Raw genomic sequence first — 18604 nt, forward strand, 5'->3', positions numbered from 1 at the left:
AAAAATAAAGTATGATTGTTCTCCATCCCAAAGCGCTACAATATAGGAACGAAAATAAGACAATTAGAAGTCAAGATGGAGTGAGACAAGTATCATACATAAGGGACAATGCACAAGGTTCAAAGTTTCCCCTGCATAACTGATTTTGTTGTATCTGAAAATAAGCCCAGTCAATTATTGCAAAACCTGCAAATAACTCCCAGGATCAAGGTACAGGTTTTATATGATACTTCTGATAACTGGTCTAGGTAAGCTGGGATAGAATCTGAATACAACAACAACAACAACAAAAGATACTTGGAGAAGAGGAATTACTATACTACAATGAGTATGACTAAAAGGACAAATTCTCAATCCAATAACTTTATATCTACTAATATTTAAAATTTGTATTATCTCTACCTCCAAAGACAATTTGAAATGGTGAACCAACATTTTACTTGAAAAACTCTAAATTGGAAATTTAACAATTCTATCAAATTTATCTCCTGGTTCTCTTTTATTATGGTTCTGGAGAAATAAGCCTAAATAGATGAAAAGTGGAATGCTTCTAAATTAACGTTTTACAGAGGAGATGTAAATGGACCAATTTAAACGTTAACCAATCTCATTTCACATTCCAGGGAAGGGTCTCTTACCCTCTTTGCCGAAGTACATGGATTTTTTAGCACGTCAGTATATTTAACCAAAATAAATACATCAATAACAGAAGAATGCTAGATGGCTAAGCACCATTGCATTCTAAAAATAAAGTCCTCTAAATCCATCGTGATGCTTAAAATGAACATTTTAACATAATATAAATGCTGACAGCAGAAATAAAGCATTTAGCTTAAGAAGCAGAAAAAGCAATAAGCAATTGTATTTTTGAAAAAGGAAAACTTTAGCAATTTTATGAGAACCACAAAAATGGTTCTAAGAAAAACTATGAGTACAAAAAAGGCATAACAGAGAAGTTACCAGTTCTCAGAAAATAAGCACAGCTACTTCACATACCACAGTCTGAAGGCATTGGTGCTGCAGAAATGGAAAAGATAACTGGGGTATCAGAAGCAGAAAATATAAATGGGTATCTTCCAAACAAAGGATTTCCTTCTAATGGAAAATCTGGAAGGTCCTCTATGGTCATCTTCTAGAAAGCCACCTATAATAAAAAAGAAAAATAAAGTGTTTCTACTTTATTTGTATGCAACCTAGAATGACTGCCTTCAATCACAAAAAGCCTAAAAGTTCTTTGATGTCAAATCTGCTGACATTTTCAGCAAGGATCTTTTACGAAAGGGAAAAAATTCCTTTTGGCAAAACTGTTGTTAAAAGGCATACATTGCTTCACATCGCCTCTTATACAGTCGGCAGCGCATGTAATCTTTCTAGACAAAGCTCAAGAAGAATAAGCTATAATAGGCGAAAACACTTTTTAAATGCTGAGCTAATCTAAATGGGTGAAATCCTCCTACTCATGTAACAAACAAGGGCATATTAACCCTTGTAGATGAATCTTGAACTTCCCACAATGCTGGCACAAGTCACATCATTTGTCATCCAATAGCTCATGCCATGTGCTCATCACATGAAAATAATCTACCTTAAAATGTTTCCATTATTTTCTATCCCAGAAAACTTGACTGAAAATTAATCACGTCACTCTTACAAATCTAAGAGTTTACTAAGATTGTTCGACTTAACAAGGTCCGAGGGTCTGTGAGTTCTATCCTGGCTGAAGACGGAAGCCATGTCTTTTAAAGCACGGGGCTTATATTACCTCTTTTTCTCAGACAAAATGAATGCTTAGAATAAATTCGTTCTAAATTAGACTTTGTACTACACCCTAGCCTACATCTCAGAAATGATGTAGAAAGCAGAGAAACTGCTAATAAAACCAAACTTATGAAACTAAAAGCCTTCCAGTTTCTTTTGTATCAGATCTTTACAATCTGAAGTATCATGAATCCCTGTTTTTAAAATGTAAGCAAAAAAATATAAAACTAAATTAAAAATGAGTTTAGATTGTTTCAGTAAAAAGCACAGAATAAAAATAGGCAATCGATAGCTTGATCTGGTAATAGATAACACCATACTAGCTATTACTTAATGTGTGCTCTGTTCTACTTAACCAACCCTGTGTCTAACATAACTATCCTTACCATCAGTGCCCCAGTGCAATAAAACAGTCATTTCATTGAACTCACTGTTGTCTTCCCAACTTGATTCATGTTTTCTTAATACTGGCAGGAACTGGTAAAAAGTAGGAGGCTTACTTTTTCCTCAAAAATCGTATGCTTATATGGACATAGATCTTAGGTAACCTAATCTAGTTGTCACTATTTTAAGATATTCACATTTTCTTGGATGCTAAAATTACTTACCACCGAATACTCAGAAGCATTTTGACATTAACCTTGCCACATAAATAGGAAAATGACAAGTTCATGGAATTAGTGTTATATAGCAATGGTGATCTTCCTCAAATGCTATCAATTCCAAACAGTAGTAAGTATTTATTAAGGAACCACTACATACAGGGCACTATTCTAGATGTTTCAGTGAATATGAAAATGAGTTAACAGATGGTCCGTGCTTGTTAGATAGCTTACAATCTATTAAGGTGAATAAAATACCACTAATAACCATAGATTATGAGGCAGAATGGGATCTGCTCCATCACATAAGTACCAGGAGCATTTGCAGTGGGAGCTTCTAAGAATCATAAATGGTGAAGAAGGTATCATCTGCGATGAGTCTGGAATGATGAATAGGTATAAATGTAAAAGGGGATCCCATTAAAGGAACAGTAGGGCTGGAACTTGCGACACGGCTAGGAAAACAGTCAGAGGTGAGGCTGTAAGGGCTTTTTAGGGCTATACTGAGGAGCAAATGCCTAATCACAGACCAAACTACTTACTTTCATGAGCACTGGGAAACAACTGATTTTTTTTAAAAGAGAATAGCATGATTAAAGCTGTTTTAGGAAAATTAATCTGACTATAATTACGGTTTGGGACTCAGACATGTTTTTATACTCTTAATTCTTCAGCAAAGTGACTCAGTGGATATCTGTCTGAGTTGGTTAAGAGGAGTCACCACATGACTTCCCTTTCAAAGGGTGGAGTTTCTCATTCAAAAAAAAATGTTTTAAGTGATCCCCAGAGCACCTTTCATTTCCTTGTAAAAACTGTTGAGATCCTCAAAGATACGAACTGTATCTTACACAACTATCAGTTACCAAAGGGGCTAGAATAGTGTGTTACACATTTTTAATATTCAAAGCTTAGATTCAAAGTGGAAAGAACATTCATGCAATCAGATGTAACCAGCTTCATTCTTTTACATATTAGATACTTCAAGTCCAGAGAAGCTACAATATTACCTGACCAATGCAGTGAACATTCTTTGTATTTTGTCTTTGTTGCATTTTTCCCTAGTTACATTTCCTTATCTTCATGAAAAACTTAACATTCTACCTTTTGTCCTACCAAAGGAAACTATGTATCCCTATAAACTTCCTATAGTCTCAGATTCATTTCCTAAAAGCAATTCCTGGATCTGAAGACCTATGACACTTGGACTCTTGGTCAAATGTCTAAGTATACTGATCTGGACTGAGTACATACTTCCATTCCAAATCCAACTATGGTTAACTGGTGATAACTGATTATAAAGTAAGCCCCAAAAAAAAAAAAAAATTTGGCCCTGCCAGGCACGGTAGCTCACACCTGTAATCTCAGCACTTTGGGAGGCCAGGGCAGGTGAATCACCCAAGGTCAGGAGTTCGAGACCAGCCTGACCAACATGGCAAAAATCCCATCTCTACTAAAAATACAAAAAAATTAGCCAAGCATGGTGGCGGGCACCTGTAATCCCATACTCAGGAGGCTGAGGCAGGAGAATCGCTTGAAAACTCGGGAGGCGGAGATTGCAGTAAGCCAAGATCGCGCCACTGCAGTTCAGCCTGGGCAAGAAGAGCAAAACTCTGTCTCAAAAAAAAAAAAAAAAAAAAAATTGGCCCTAATCAACTGTCTAAAAAACAGGTGCCTCTGATACTAACAATAGCTAGAATCAAATTCCCCAAACTCTGATTTCTACAGGAATTTCATCCTACTCATCACTCCAAGTTAGCTGTTAGCAAAAGCTAGCAGCTCAAACACCTTGTGATTTTTTTTTTCCAAGATTCCTTGGTCCATGCTTTAACACACAGCAGTAATAAATGGGGATGTCCACTAGCATCTTCAGGCTGGTTCAGGACTGTCTGGACCCCATGAAAGAACCTTACTGAAGCCAGGAGACTTCAGATTTGAGATATGGTTCAAGAACATCCTTGAGTTGTTCAACTAATAGGAGACCGAAGCTGTGTCTATATTAGCTGGAAGCATGAGGCCCTTTCATTCAATTTCCTATAATACTTTGTTATGAGTCATCATTCTCCTGAGATTCCAATCTCACCACGTAAGTATTTAAAGCATAACTCCCATGATCTTTTTATTTGCTACCTACATAACATCTGTACAATCTACTAAACAGGTATTTACAGTATTGGACACTTAGCTGGCCCTAGAGATAATTCAAAATTGAAATACTTGCCCTGAAAAAGCTATTTATGCATTCAACAACTATTTATTCAGTTTTTGTTACTAAGTTCTAAGCTATGAAACGGTAAGGAAACCAGATCTGTCCTTGCCTTCATGTAGATTACAGCCTAGTGCTGATTCCTACCAGAAAGCTGAAAGTAGTAAGTGCTATGACCAAGGAGAGCCGAGTCCTATGAGAGCACAGATTTAAGAGGATCAATGAAGGCTTCCTGGAGACTAATAAGTTAAAGCTGTAGCGTCTGACCAGCTAACTACTAGCCACATGTGACTATTTAAATTAATTTAAAAACTGGCCAGGTGCAGTGGCTCATGCCTGTAATCCCAACACTTTGGGAGGCCAAGATGGGCAGATCACCTCAGGTCAGGAGTTTGAGACCACCCTGGCCAATATGGTGAAACCCCACAGCAAAAATTAACAGGGTGTGGTGGCAGGTGCCTGTAATCCCAGCAGATTGGGAGACTCAGGCAGGAGAATTGCTGGAACCTGGGAGGCAGAGGCTGCAGTGAGCCGAGATCAGGCCACTGCACTCCAGCCTGGGCAACAGAGCGAGACTCTGTCTCAAAAAAAAAAAAAAAAAGAGAGAGAGAAAAAAGGAAAAGAAAATTTTAAAAAATTAAAATTTCAGTTCTTCCACTGCTCTAGCCCCATTCAAGCGCTCAAAAGCTATGTGTGGCTAGTGCTACCATATTGGGCAATGCAAAAAGAACATGTTCCTGGTTTCCTAAAGCTCTTCTAAACAGCACTGAAGGAAAACAGTGCAGATCACTCTCCAGAAAACAATATGCAAATGCCTGAAACAAGACACAAATAATGGTTAACACACTAAAGCAAGCCCATAGCTCCATAGTTCATTATAAATAATTAACAAAGGAGCAGTAAACCTAAAAGTAACCAGAGTTTGTAGGTTTGAACAGGGAGAAAGAGTGAAGTCGGTTTTATATAAAGATCACTAGTTTCAAATACGTGCCAAAATTGGAGTTGTCATAAGCAATAAAAGACAACACAGGTCACTTTTTTAAAAGCCCTTTCCGGTGGGACTGCATGTGGTAAACACAAAATGTCTGAAATGAATCCTACAAATAGTATACCATGGGCTAAATCTTCTGCAAAACAGAAGTAAACACATTCCATGCATAGCAAGACTCAATCTTACAGTCCAGATAGTCCGTATCAGATGAAAGCATTTTAAAAATGCATCATATTTACGATAACAAAATAAGCTGGAACCAGGATGGTTCTCCAACACAAAAACGCAGACCAACTAGACTCCACCAGGTTCAAGTCTCTGCTTTCCTCCCTAGTTGCTCCATGCCCCGCACCACCCGATCCTGTGCTGTTTAGACGACTCACTTTAAATTGTGCACAAGATTCACAAACAACAAACGTCAAAGTGAAAGTGAAGTACAATTTAAGTGCTGGCGGATGTTCCTAAGGAGGACGGTGTTTACTGAAATCTTTCAAAGGTGCCGTTTTACACGATGACGGTGCTACAATATGAACACAGTCTAGTATCTCAGAACACACAGCAAGTTACTGTTCCGTAAGAACATCATCCTCTGATCTATATCAAAACACTGTCTCAGAACAGAGCTGAAAACCAGCGTCTGGATGACGTGAACAGCCTGACATCTAATTCAAAGCGCTACCATCATAAGCCGTGAACGGAATCCTTAAGGATGCGGGCTCAGCTCCAGCGCTCCTTCCAACTTCCCCTCCCAGGTGCGGCTGGTTCAGAATTAAGGGACCTCAGGTAGCCAAGGACTGCAAGGACAGCCATTTGGTTTAATTTTGAAGACCCAAGGGCCAAAGATTTCTCGACAATTTAATGTGCAAGGGGGGTCAAGTGAGAAATGGGAAGAGGCCGCGTTGGAAAGCCACTGCGCGTGCGGGGACTACTGGGGCGGCCGCGGGGTCGTGGGCCAGAGCCCAGGTCCGCCGCCGGGTCCCGCACACCCCACGCCCCTCATCCTAAAGTTGGGCCATCAGTCAGCGACCGCCACGAGGAGCCCCCATCCCCGCCGGGTGGGCCGCACTGCCCCGAGAAGGCCTCCCCGCGGTCGGTGACACCGGTGCCCACTGGAGGCGGCCACGGGGCTTCCACAGCCCCCAGCGCCTCTGCGAGACCCTCCCGGGGCCACCGACCTCCCCGCGGGCCCCCAGGGCCGCCCACCCTCGGCCCCGACCCCGCCGCCTGCCTGCCCGCGGCCCGGGGGGCCCCGCGCGCCCCCGGCCCACCTGCCTCCTCCGGGTCCTCTCGGAGCGGCCGGCTGGGGACGCGGGGGCGCGGAGGAAAGGCCGAGAGGCGCGCTCCCGCCGGCGCTGTCTCCCGTGGCCGCCCACGGAGCCTCCCGCCGCGCCGCTCCGGACCTCGCCGGGCCCCTCCCGCTGCCTCCCACGCGTGGTGGGCGCGCGCGCAGTGCAGGCGGCCGGGCGGCGCGCAGGCCTCGGCCTCGGCCCCGCGCACGCGCCGGGAACTCGGTGGGGACGGAGGAGGGAGTGCGCGCCTGCGCTGGCTCACCTCGCGCCCGCGCCCCCGCACTCCCCAACGGGCAGAAGATCCGGCGCACGCGGGCCCGAGACCCCGGCTAGCAGCGTCTGCGGGGTGTCGCAGTGTTACCTCCCCCGCTGCGAAGCCAGGCGGCCCCGGCACGCCGTGCGTGCCCACCGCCTTCACAGCGCTCAGCCTCGTGGCCTCACATCTCCACCCTGCGGCTCTCCCACCAGCTGCTCGGGCCAGGGACCGCGTCTTACCCGTCTTGGGCTCCCCGGAGTCCAGCTGAGTGTGGCCGAGAGTATATCCACCAGTTCCCTGCTGGCAGGGCTTGCTGTAAAAGGCCTAATCCATGCTACACCCACGTTGAGCAATTTAGTTCATATCTCCTGCGGCTTTGCTGCCTCTTCACCCACCTTCTCTCCTGACCCCCTTTCTCCGTCTCCCAAGGACCTGACAGGGTGAACTGTGCGCCTAAAGTCGTGAACTCTGACAGCCTGTCATCTGGTAGCAAGAAAGCGTTACTGGATACATAGTAAGTCCCCTTAATGAGGAGACCTAGTAAGACCATGGCCGAGGTTTGAAACATGGAGTCAACAGTTACATCGTATCAGCTGTCTCTGAGGCCTACAGCGGCTGCTTCATAGAGGCTGTACTTCTGTGTTCAGTGCGCACAGTGCCTAGCAGGAACAGATGTTGAACGAACGTCTGTCATTGTCTCTGCAAGAGCAGAGGTAAGCGCTCACCTCACCCCAGAGCATCTTTTCCTGTTAGAATCATTGATTCCATGGGCTGGGAAAAGCCCCCTTCCCAGTTGCCTGAATCCTCCTTACAGTGTCTTCCCACCAAGCGGTGGTTTAACACCTCGCGGTGTAACAAGGAGCTCATTACCTTTTAAGGCAGTTATTTAATCTTTGATCAGCCTTTTGGAAAATTTCTTTCTACCTTAGAAGCTAAAATCCAGCTCCCTGCATCTCCCCATCATTGGATTTTGTTTCTGCCCTGGGAATTCTTAAGTCTGACTCCAATTTATCCAAGACACGCATTACCTATCCCTTAAGCTACTCCTGATATGACATGGTCACAATCCCACTCACCAGCATGTTGAGGGATTCTCTTGGATGCATCCCAGCTTGTCCAGAGCTCTCTTAAATGTGATTATCAGGAATGAGTGGGTGGCCTGCCAAGTGCGGAGAGGAAAGAGACTGCCACCTCTTCAAGGTCCTATGCTTGTGTTAACAAAAATTCACCATATCAAAATAGTTGCTAGGAGCAGTCACATCACATTGTTGAATCGGGTGGCGCACACTGTTGACTAAAACCCACAATATTTAAATACGTGACCATCCCCAAGCCTGGTCAGCTGCCAGTTTCTCTGTCTCTGCAGGCTCAGCATCTGTGAGTGCTCTCAGAGATAATGTGTAACACAGATACTTCCTCCTCCCTCTGAAGAGTCCGCCTCCCTTTCCCTGCTTTCATCATACCCTCTTCTTGTCTGACCCACCCATCTCTTTAGCTGGTTAAAAGAAGAAAGGCAATCTGCCCTTGGTTGGCTTCAAGCACCTATAAATGAGGCCGATTGTCACTGAACCTCAGAAAGTCATAAAGATCTGTGTGTAACAGAGGAGCTATTGGTGAAGTTTCCAAAGGTATACAGTTCACTTTTACTGGTGATTTAAATTATCCCTCTGAAATACCACTATTAGTCAGTGACAAGGCATGGCCGAGTTGTTATTAGCTATAATAAAGATCTCTGTTAGAACCAGTCAGGCCACTGGCTTTATCTGCTACACCCAAACACCGGAATACATAGGCAAATTCCCAGGATACCAAGCCACCAGAGTCTCCCACTCACTTAGTGGCCTTTGTTCAAAAATCTGACGTTACTCCTTTACACCATCATCAAGAATGCAAGTGCTCGTTAGAGTCATGCTTCCTAGAGTATCTCATGACATACAAGCTTTAGAACCAGGTATTGCCCAGTTAACAAGAGTGAGACTGGACAATGATACGCGGCCAGAACTTGGAACTTGAACTATTCATTGGGGTGGGAAGGCACATGGGGATGTGGACCAACTGTAGCTGCTGAGATTCAATTATATCTGGAGACACAAAGTTCCTGAAAAGTGTAGCAATAATCCACAGTGTCAGGAGGTGATCGACTTACTGGTCAACATCACGGTGTGGAGAAGGGGCATTACTCACTGACCACTGTAAAGGCACTTGGCCTATGGAGAGCTTACTTGTCTTCACTTTACAAATGAAGAAACAGACTCTGGGAGGCTGCGTGACTTGCTCCATGTAGCCAGGGGCAGAAATAAGATTCAAACCTAAGTCTGTCTGATCTGAAGGCCTGTGTTGATTCACTACTTTGCTAACCTACACAGGCTGTCTTTGGGGGCATTAAACACCCAGAATGGCTGCATAGAGCAGCATGCAGAAATTCAGACACTCAGCAGCATGGAGATCTGTCAGCAGCTTTCAGGACCCCCACCATGATAAAACGGTTAGAGGAAATAGCAAAAGAAGACAAGGTCACTGCTTTTACATGGACTGGATATGGGGTAGAATATCATCAGTTTCTAAATTGTGAGTGTATAGGGGGCCTAGCCCTTAGGACCGTGAGAGACACCCAACTGTCAGAATTGGGGCACCAGATTGGAGTTCAACTAGTAGAAGTGCTTAAATGTAAAAGATCAGAGCACTGGGCAGAGTCCCTAAAATCTTCCTGTCTGCGATATTTACAGATATGATCATCAGCATCAAAAGCCTAACAGAATCAACAAGGTATTAGAAGTAATGTTAGCTCAGCAAGGTTGCCAAGTACAAGATCAGTTTCTAAAAATCAATAGTTTTGTCTACATCAGCAGTAAGCAACTGGGAAATGTAACAGACAATAAGAAACCATTCACAATAACAATAAAGTTTAACAAACTCTAAAGCATAGTATCCAGGAATTAACCCAACAACTTGCAAGAACTTTAAGGAGAAAATTTTAAAACTCAATTTAAGGACATAAAAGATTGAATAAGTGAAGAGATATAGCATGGATAGGATGACTTTACATTGTAAAAATATCCATTTAGTCTCCAAAGTAAATGTTATCACAACCAAAATTCCAGCAGAAACTAAATTTTTTGAGAACTCAACAAACTTATAAAATATATAAGGAGAAATACATTTTAAACAGTGAAGTCAATTTTGAAAAACCAGAGAAGACCTGCCATGCCAGATATTATGTCATTGCCACATAGTAATAAAAATATTATGGTACTGGTATAGGAATACATAGAGCAAATAGGAAACAGAATGAAGAACTCGGGAGCAGACCCATGTATAAATGGGACCTCCATTTACACAAAGGTGGTACCACAGATCAATGAGAAAAATATCAATTATTTAGAAGATGGCATTGGGGAAACTGGCTTTAATTTATCAAGAAAAAATAAAATTGGGAGCCCCATGTTGTACCATATACAAAGGTGAACTCCAGATAAATGGAAGACCTACATATGATACAAAAGAAAATGCAGGAGACTATCTCTATAATGTGGGTTAGGAATTTACTTCGTAAAACAGGTTTGCAAAAGCACAATCCTTGAAGCAAAAAAAATTGTAGGACTTGACTGCATCACAATTACGGGTTCTCTTAAGAATACCATAGAAAAAATTAACAGATGGCTAACAAATTGGAAGAAGACATGTGGTATGTTCAAAAGCAACTAGGGATTAATATCTGAAATGCATGAGGAACTTTTCACAAATCAAAAAGAAGTCAATATAAAATATTTTTTAAAGCCAATATAAAAATGCAAAAAGTATAAGAATAGGCAATTCACAGAAGGAAAAGCCAGAATGGCAAGTAAGCATTAAAGAGATACTCAACCCCACTTGTAATCAGAGAGTGGGAATGTAAAGAGTGTGACACACCCCATAGCTACCAATATGCTGGTCTATGTTTTAAAACCAGCTCTCCAGGGAAGGAAAAGTCCTAATGTACAGTGTTTGCCAATTTCCTTGGTGCAAATACTCTGGGTACTGCCAGTTTCCAGCTACCAGTGTAGTTCAAGGTCACCAAAGAAGTTGGGAAAAAATGTGCTTTATCAGCTCTCATGAACTGTTTTCAACACACCACTGCTTTACCCACCAGCATGGCAAAAATCAGAAAGATAATCCTAAATATTGGCAAAGATGTGGGGAAAGATCCACTGCTGATGGGAATTTAAACTGGTAAATATATTCTGCAGATCAACCTGGCAGTGTTTAGTGAAAAAAATTAGCAGTGTGATTTATGACTCAGCAATCACCCTCCTGGATATGCCTCAGAGAAACCCTTACAATGGTTCTATAAGCACTTTCTTCATGCAGTTTCCAGGAAGTCAGTTTCTTGCTGGAACTCGGGAGGTGGAAGTTGCAGTGAGCTGAGATCATGCCACGGCACTCCAGCCTAGGGGACAGAGTGAGACTCCATCTCAAATAATAATAATAAATAAACAAATATCATCTCTGTTTTCATGATTCCCAAATTTCTATCTCCAGCCCTGAACCTCAGATGTATATCCAACTGCCTACTCAACATCCATTCTACAGCATACATTACATATCACAAATAGAACATGTTCAAAATGGAACCCTTCTCCATAACCTTCCCTATGTCAGTAAATGGCAACTATTCTTCTTTTTACTCACTGGAGTCATCCTTTCTTCCTATCATATTTCTGGATTCTCCAAACCAAACTCCCTGTCTTCATTCTTCAAAAAGTTTATGATATCATTTATTGAGTAAATTCACGTACCATAGAAATCCTTACAAATCAGTAGCCACTGGAGACCCCAGGAACTTCCTACTGCTTCTACCTGGGCTTGCCCTCCTCCAATCTGTCTCCTTTGTCAAGGTTGTAGGTGGGGACTGCCTGCTGAAGTAGACCACAAACTGAAGAGGACTCCACTGAGCCACACGAGCCTTATTATCTGAATGGGGTTTCGCGTTCATGGTTGTACATTAGAATCACCTAGATACCTTTTGGAACATTAAACCCTAAAGACCCCCTCACATATTTCAATTCAATTGACCTAGCTTAGTTTCATGCTATTCTATGTTTATTCTTTTTTTTTTTTTTTCTTTTTTTTTTTTTTTTGAGACAGAATCTTGTTCTGTCACCCAGGCTGGAATACAGTGGCACGATCTCAGCTCACTGCAACCTCTGCCTCCTCGGTTCAAGCGAATCTCCTGCCTCAGCCTCCTGAGTAACTGGGATTACAGATGCACACCACCATGGCTGGCTAATTTTTGTATTTTTAGTAGAGACGTGGTTTCGCCATGACGGCCATGCTGGTCTTGAACTCCTGACCTCAAGTGATCCGCCCACCTCGGCCTCCCAAAGTGCTGGATTACAGGCATGAGCTATCAGGCCTGGCCCTATTCCATAAATGTCTTTTCCCTTTTCTTAGCCCTACTTCCTGAGAAGATACTAACAAAGGAATTTGCATGTTCCTACATGGGGCCCTGCTCCCCAGACCCTCCAGTTGCTGCCACTCGCAGACATCACATGATGCAAAGTCTTCTTTATAATTACAGCTAGATTGGAGGCATATGTTCTAGTGCTGTATAACTCTGTAGGATAACTATAGTTAAAAATAATATATTATATGGTTTCAAATAGCTACAAGAAGGATATTGAATGTTCTCAACACAAAGAAACAGTGAATGTTTGAGATGATGGATATGCTAATGACTGTGATATGATCACTATACATTATATGTGTTGCAACATCACTGTGTACCTCATGAATATATGCAATTATTATGTATTAATTTTTAACTTTTTTTAAAATAAAGTAAGTCTTCTTGAAGCCTACATAAAGGAAGATGGAATGAAAGGAATGTTACGGCATCAGGATGAAAACTGCCACTGTGGCACAAGAACTAAGTTTTGGATACCAGCCACCCCCCCAAATTTTTGACCAATAAGACACCTCTAGAAGCATCTTTGGCACAAAAATAGCATAAGCCAGTTACCATAAGGATGTCAGTCCAACAATCTTCCCAGCACCCACCACTGAAACTGACTCTGACCAAGCCTCTAGAAATAACTATTATTTTATAGAAAATGTAAGCATAATAAAAATCATTTTTTAAAAACACCATGAGAATGCAATCGTCCAAGGCCAAAATGTGGGAATTTCTAACAGAGCAAATAGCCCAATTCTGACAACCAAAAAGTAGCTGAGGGGAATGGTTATAGACCGGAAGAGACATGAGAGCTCCATCCACAGCCTGCAATGTCCAGACTTCCTTTGGATCTGGATTCAGACAAACAAATGTGAAAATATTTCTGAGACAAATGGGGGAAATTTAACCTGGACTGGATTTTAAATTATATTTTACAATTGTGTTCATTTTGGGAGGTATGATGATCATGACATGATGGTCATGTTTCTATTAAAAATTCTTGTGTGTTAGACATCCATACTGAAGTATATATGAAAAATGTTTGAGGTCTGGGATTTGCTTTAAAGCACTCCCTTAAAAATAAGTGTGTGGTGGAGGCATAGATGTAAAAAGGATGATAAAATATTGATCATTATTAAAGCTGAATGGTGGGTACGGTAGTCTTCTCTTATTGGCAGTTTCACTTTCTATAGTTTTAGTTACCTGCCATCAACTATGGTCTGAAAATATTAAGTGGAAAATTCCAGAAGTAAACAATTCATAAGTTTTAAATTGCACACCATTCTCAGTAGCATGATGAAATCTCACACCATCCTGCTCCCTCCTGCCTGGGATCTGAATCATCCCTTTGTCCAGGGCTTCCACACTCCACACTGTACATGCTCCTTATCCATTAGTCAGTTAGTAGCCAGCCCAGTGATCAGATCGACTGTCAACCCATCACAGTGCTTGTGTTCAAGTAACTCCTGTTCTGCTTAATGATGGTCACAAAGCACAAAAGTAGTGATGCTGGTAAAATTGTTATATTTCATCATTAGTTATTATTAATCTCTTCCTGTGCCTAATTTACAAATTAAACTTTATCATAGGTATGCAAGTTTAGGAAAAAACATAGTATATATAGGATTTGGTTCGGGCATCCACTGGGAATCTTAGAACATATCCCCTGTGGATAAGGAGGTGGGGGACTGGTGTATATTATTCTTTCTTCTTTTTAGCAATTTGAAATGTTTTCCATAATAGAAAGCTTTAAAAAAAAAAAAAAAGAAAGAAAGAAAGCAACTCCAAGAGGGCAGGAATTGTCATCTATTTCTGTCACTGCTATGTCCTAAGTACCTAGAATAGTATCTAGCACATAGTACTAATTCAGTAAATGTGTGTTGATTGAATGGGCCAGGGTTTTTCAAGATTTCAGTCTCAGAGTCAGGTGCAGCAGCATGTGTTTGTAGTCTCAGCTACTTCGGAGGCTGAGACAGGAGGCTCACTTGAGCCCAGGAGATAGAGGATGTAGTGAGCTGTGACTGTGCCTGTGAATAGCCACTGCACTCCAGCCTGGGCAGCATAGTGAGACCCCATCTCTAAAAAAAATTTCAGTCTCAGCTAGGCGTGGTGGCTCATGCCTATAATCCCAGCACTTTGGGAAGCTGAGGCAGGTGGATCACAAAGTCAGGAGTTTGAGACCAGACTGACCAACATGGTGAAACCCCGTCTCGACTAAAAAATACAAAAAAATTAGCAGGGCGTGGTGACAGACACCTGTAGTCCCAGCTACTCAGGAGGCTGAGGCAGAATGGCGTGAACCCAGGAGGCGGAGCTTGCAGTGAGCCAAAATTGCGCCACTGCACTCCAGCCTGGGCGACAGAGCAAGACTCCATCAAAATAAATAAATAAATAAAAATTTAAAAAATTTTAAAAAGATAGACTGTCATGTCCCAGGAATTTAGAAATCACACAGAAGCTGCCTATGTATCACACGCACACGCACAGGAAAATCTGAGGTGTTTACATATCACTAAAGTACCACTGCGTTGTTTTCCCGACAGCTGTTTACAAAACCAATCCACTCTCATCCCAGTTGGCTGCTGTAAACCATCAGAAGCTTTAATAACATCTTGATTAGGAGTTGAGAAAATGTCAGACCCACTGGAGCTGCCACAGAGTAGGGAGAAAGCAGCTTGCACCTTGTCAACAATGGATCAGATGACTCACCTCGCCAAAGAAAGCCACTGACAGACTAATTAGCTGGTACTAAGTCATGAGAAAGTCTCCTTTGTGACAAAAGCGGCATTCATAATAAGATTCTTTCTGACATTCTCCACCTAATCATATTTGAAACAGCAGGGGATAGTTAAGGTAAAAAATAAATGAGAATTGCTTTTTGAATTCACATCGAGTTCAACACAAGAAGAATAAGCTACTATCTAACTTTTTAAGGTCCATCAAAATGTATCATGCAATATCTTTATCATCATCAAGATCATCACAACCAGAAGGCACTGGGTGGCACTTACAAGGGCAACAGTTTGCATACTGACCCATCAAATCATCAGCAATATGTTGAGTACCTTCTACTTGAAAAGCAGTATGGAAGCTGGAATCAAGTGCAAGATTCACTCCTTGTTTCCTAGTAAAATAGAGAGCGTCATGGTTGCAAGGGGTGGGGAACCTGAATTGGAACCCCAGAATCACCTCTCTCTGCAACCTAGCAAGCCGCTTAACCTCCCTGAGCCTCAGTTGGTTCCTCTGTAAAGTGAGATGAGGAATACCTGCCTCCAAGAGTCATACAAGCCTGACTCAAAGTGAGTGCTCAATGAATAGCTGTGATCATAAGACACAAGCATGAGAACAGAAACCACCCACCCACCAAAGAACAGTGCCAGTACTGGGATTTCTCAAGATGGAAAACACATTGCAGGATGGGGTGGTCCGGAGAGTCTTCAAGGAAAAAACATATTTTGAGCTAAGTGAGGAGGGTGATGAGATCTACTTATGGAAATAAGGAGCTAGCATTTACTGAGTACTTAAACTATGTGATGTGCGTTGTTCTAAGTACTTTCATTCTTTGACTCCTATAAGATAAATATCATTTTGGTTTCATTTTTTTCCAGTTGGAGAAATCAGGTCATAGAGCAGTTAAGTAACTTATCCAAGATCACATAGTAAATAGAAAAACCAAGATTTCAGCCCATGCAGTCTAGATCCAAAGATTAAATGCTCCATCTCAAAAAACAAACAAACAAGCATAGATTAAATGCTAAACCACAATACCTTGCAAGAACAAAATATTAAGAGGCCGAAAAGTTCAGTGTGTATTTAGATGATGGCAATTGAAGAGCCTGTGTCAGTCCATTCAGGCTGCTGTCACGGAATACCATAGACCAAGTGGCTTATAAACAACAGAGGTTTATTTCTCATGGTTCTAGACTCTGGGAAGCCCAAGATCAAGGCACTGGCAGATTCAGTGGCTGGCAAGGGCCCTCTGCCTGGTGCATAGACAGCCATTTCTCAGTGTAGCCTCACATGGGGGAAGGAAAAAGGAGCTCTCTGAAGTCTCTTTTATAAAGACACTTAATTCCAAAAGCCCCACCTCCAAAAACCCCTCACAATGGGGACTAGGTTTCAACATGATTTGGGGGTACACAAACATTTAGTCCCTAGCAGTCTAGCTGGAGTAGACCCATGGTAAGACATTGGCAGGAGATGAGCTGGAAAGGCAGGCTGGAGCCAGACTAGGCCAGAAATAGCCTTGAATGTCACACTGAGGTGGAGAGGCTGTCCTCTGGGAACAAGGAAAAGCCAGCATGGGTTTCTAAAGAGAGAAAGACTGAGGAGTCTGTCAGCAAGGTTCAAAATGGAAATTCCTGCCTAACCTTTGTGCTCCATGTCTGTTACATTCTCTTAAAGAAAAAACCTGAACATTAAAAGCATATAAAAAATTTCAGGCCGGGCGAGTGGCTCACGCCTGTAATCTCAGCACTTTGGGAGGCCAAGGTGGGCGGATCACAAGGTCAGGAGATCAAGACCATCCTGGCTAACACGGTGAAACCCCGTCTCTACTAAAAATACAAAAAATTAGCCGGCATGGTGAGGCAGGAGAATGGCGTGGACCCAGGAGGCAGAGCTTGCAGTGATGCGAGATTGCACCACTGCACTCCAGCCTGGGCGACAGAGCAAGACTGTCTCCAAAAAAAAAAAAAAAAAAAAAAAAAAAAAAAAAAAAACTTCAAGCACTTTGAAGAAAGATTTAGCAACAGAAAAGATCGTTACCTTGAGATTCTTTTACCAATTCAACTTAGATTTCTTTAAAATAGCAAATGATTTTTTAAAAATGACTTCTTTACAAAAAAAAAAAGTTCTTATATTTAATGTGTGCTCAATACCAACCTGCATTTAAAATGAAATTGAGACAAGTTAGCCACACACCCTTGGGGGACGGAAATCTGTCGTTTCTGCCTTTCCTATCACACCTCATTAAACACATTGCAGCCTAACAATACCCACATATCATCATTTTAACCACTTGGTTATTATATAATAATGTAATAATATATAATCTTTTGGATACATGTTCACTGGACAAAAGTGGAGTCCCAGCAAAGAAACAACAGCTACATGGCTTCCTAGGGTGCTGTCCCATCCAGCAAGGTGCTGACTGGCTTGCTGCGCACTTGCACCCTGCTCCTCCTAGCACCCTGGCTTCTGTTTCTCCAGCCTCACCCATACCCTAACTCAGACTTCACAGCAGGATGCCTCTCAAGGCTCAGCTTGTCAAGTGATACACCACACACCTACCTACCAGGGAGTTGCATTTTCAGCAATTGAGAGGCATTGTTGCTCATAGCAATTGCCTAGCATCTTTGCAAACAGAATCCAGTGGCATCATGAAAACGTGTGTGCCTCTATTGCAAAGGCCTCTAGTCATCCTCAGGTCTCAGCTGAATCTGAGATTGGCCACTCCCAAGCATGAGCTCCACACAGTCCTCAGCTCCTACAATCCAAAGAGACCCCAGAGACTGGGCACGGTGGCTCACACCTGTAATCCCAGCACTTTGGGAGGCCGAGGCAGGTGGATACTTGAGCACAGGAGTTTGAGACCAGCCTGGGCAACATAGAAAAACCCTGTTGCTACCAAAAAAAAAAAAAAAAAAATCAGCTGGGCATGGTGGCATGTGTCTGTAGTCCCAGCTACTCAGGAGGTTGAGGCTAGAGGATCACTTGAGCCCAGGAGGTGGAGGTTGCTATGAGACAAGATCTCACCACTGCACTCTAGCCTGGGTGACAGAGTGAGACCCTGTCTCAAAACAAAAGCAAAAACAAATAAACAAAAACAAAGAGACCCTAGAAAAGAGATTTGGCCTGTGAAGGGACTTCCTACTGCTGACTTGTCAAGCACTTACTGAGTAATTCTCAGTATGAGTAAATACCATAAGACGTGTCCCTTTCCTTAGGGAGTCCATAGTCTAGTCCATAGGGAGAGAACACAATTAAAACCCATGAAAAATGAGAAGATAGAATCCCAATGTTAAAGTCAGACGTTACGGCTTGCCCAGGACTGAGGGGGTTCCTGGGATGTG

The 18604-nt window shown here is 42.4% G+C and overlaps 1 protein-coding gene across 4 annotated transcripts in view; it reads right to left on the minus strand.

Moving 5' to 3' along the window:
- Window positions 1–8461, minus strand: part of CLIP4 (CAP-Gly domain containing linker protein family member 4) — a 68829-nt gene extending 60368 nt beyond the window's left edge. Inside the window, exons 1-2 of one of the 4 annotated variants that reach the window (XM_028831811.2) lie at window positions 8176–8461; window positions 997–1144 (exon numbers count right to left, since the gene is read on the minus strand). In XM_028831811.2, coding sequence (XP_028687644.2) covers window positions 997–1129 — 133 coding nt within the window. In that variant the 5' untranslated portion in view covers window positions 1130–1144; window positions 8176–8461. Of the gene's footprint in view, window positions 1–996; window positions 1145–6822; window positions 7006–7105; window positions 7187–7338; window positions 7367–8175 lie in introns of those variants that run through there. The other 3 variants (XM_077959803.1, XM_028831812.2, XM_028831810.2) reach the window with 3 other exon arrangements.
- Window positions 8462–18604: the final 10143 nt, after the last annotated feature.

This window comes from Macaca mulatta, chromosome 13 (genome assembly GCF_049350105.2).
Source record: "Macaca mulatta isolate MMU2019108-1 chromosome 13, T2T-MMU8v2.0, whole genome shotgun sequence".
In the NCBI taxonomy this organism is placed as follows: domain Eukaryota; kingdom Metazoa; phylum Chordata; class Mammalia; order Primates; family Cercopithecidae; genus Macaca; species Macaca mulatta.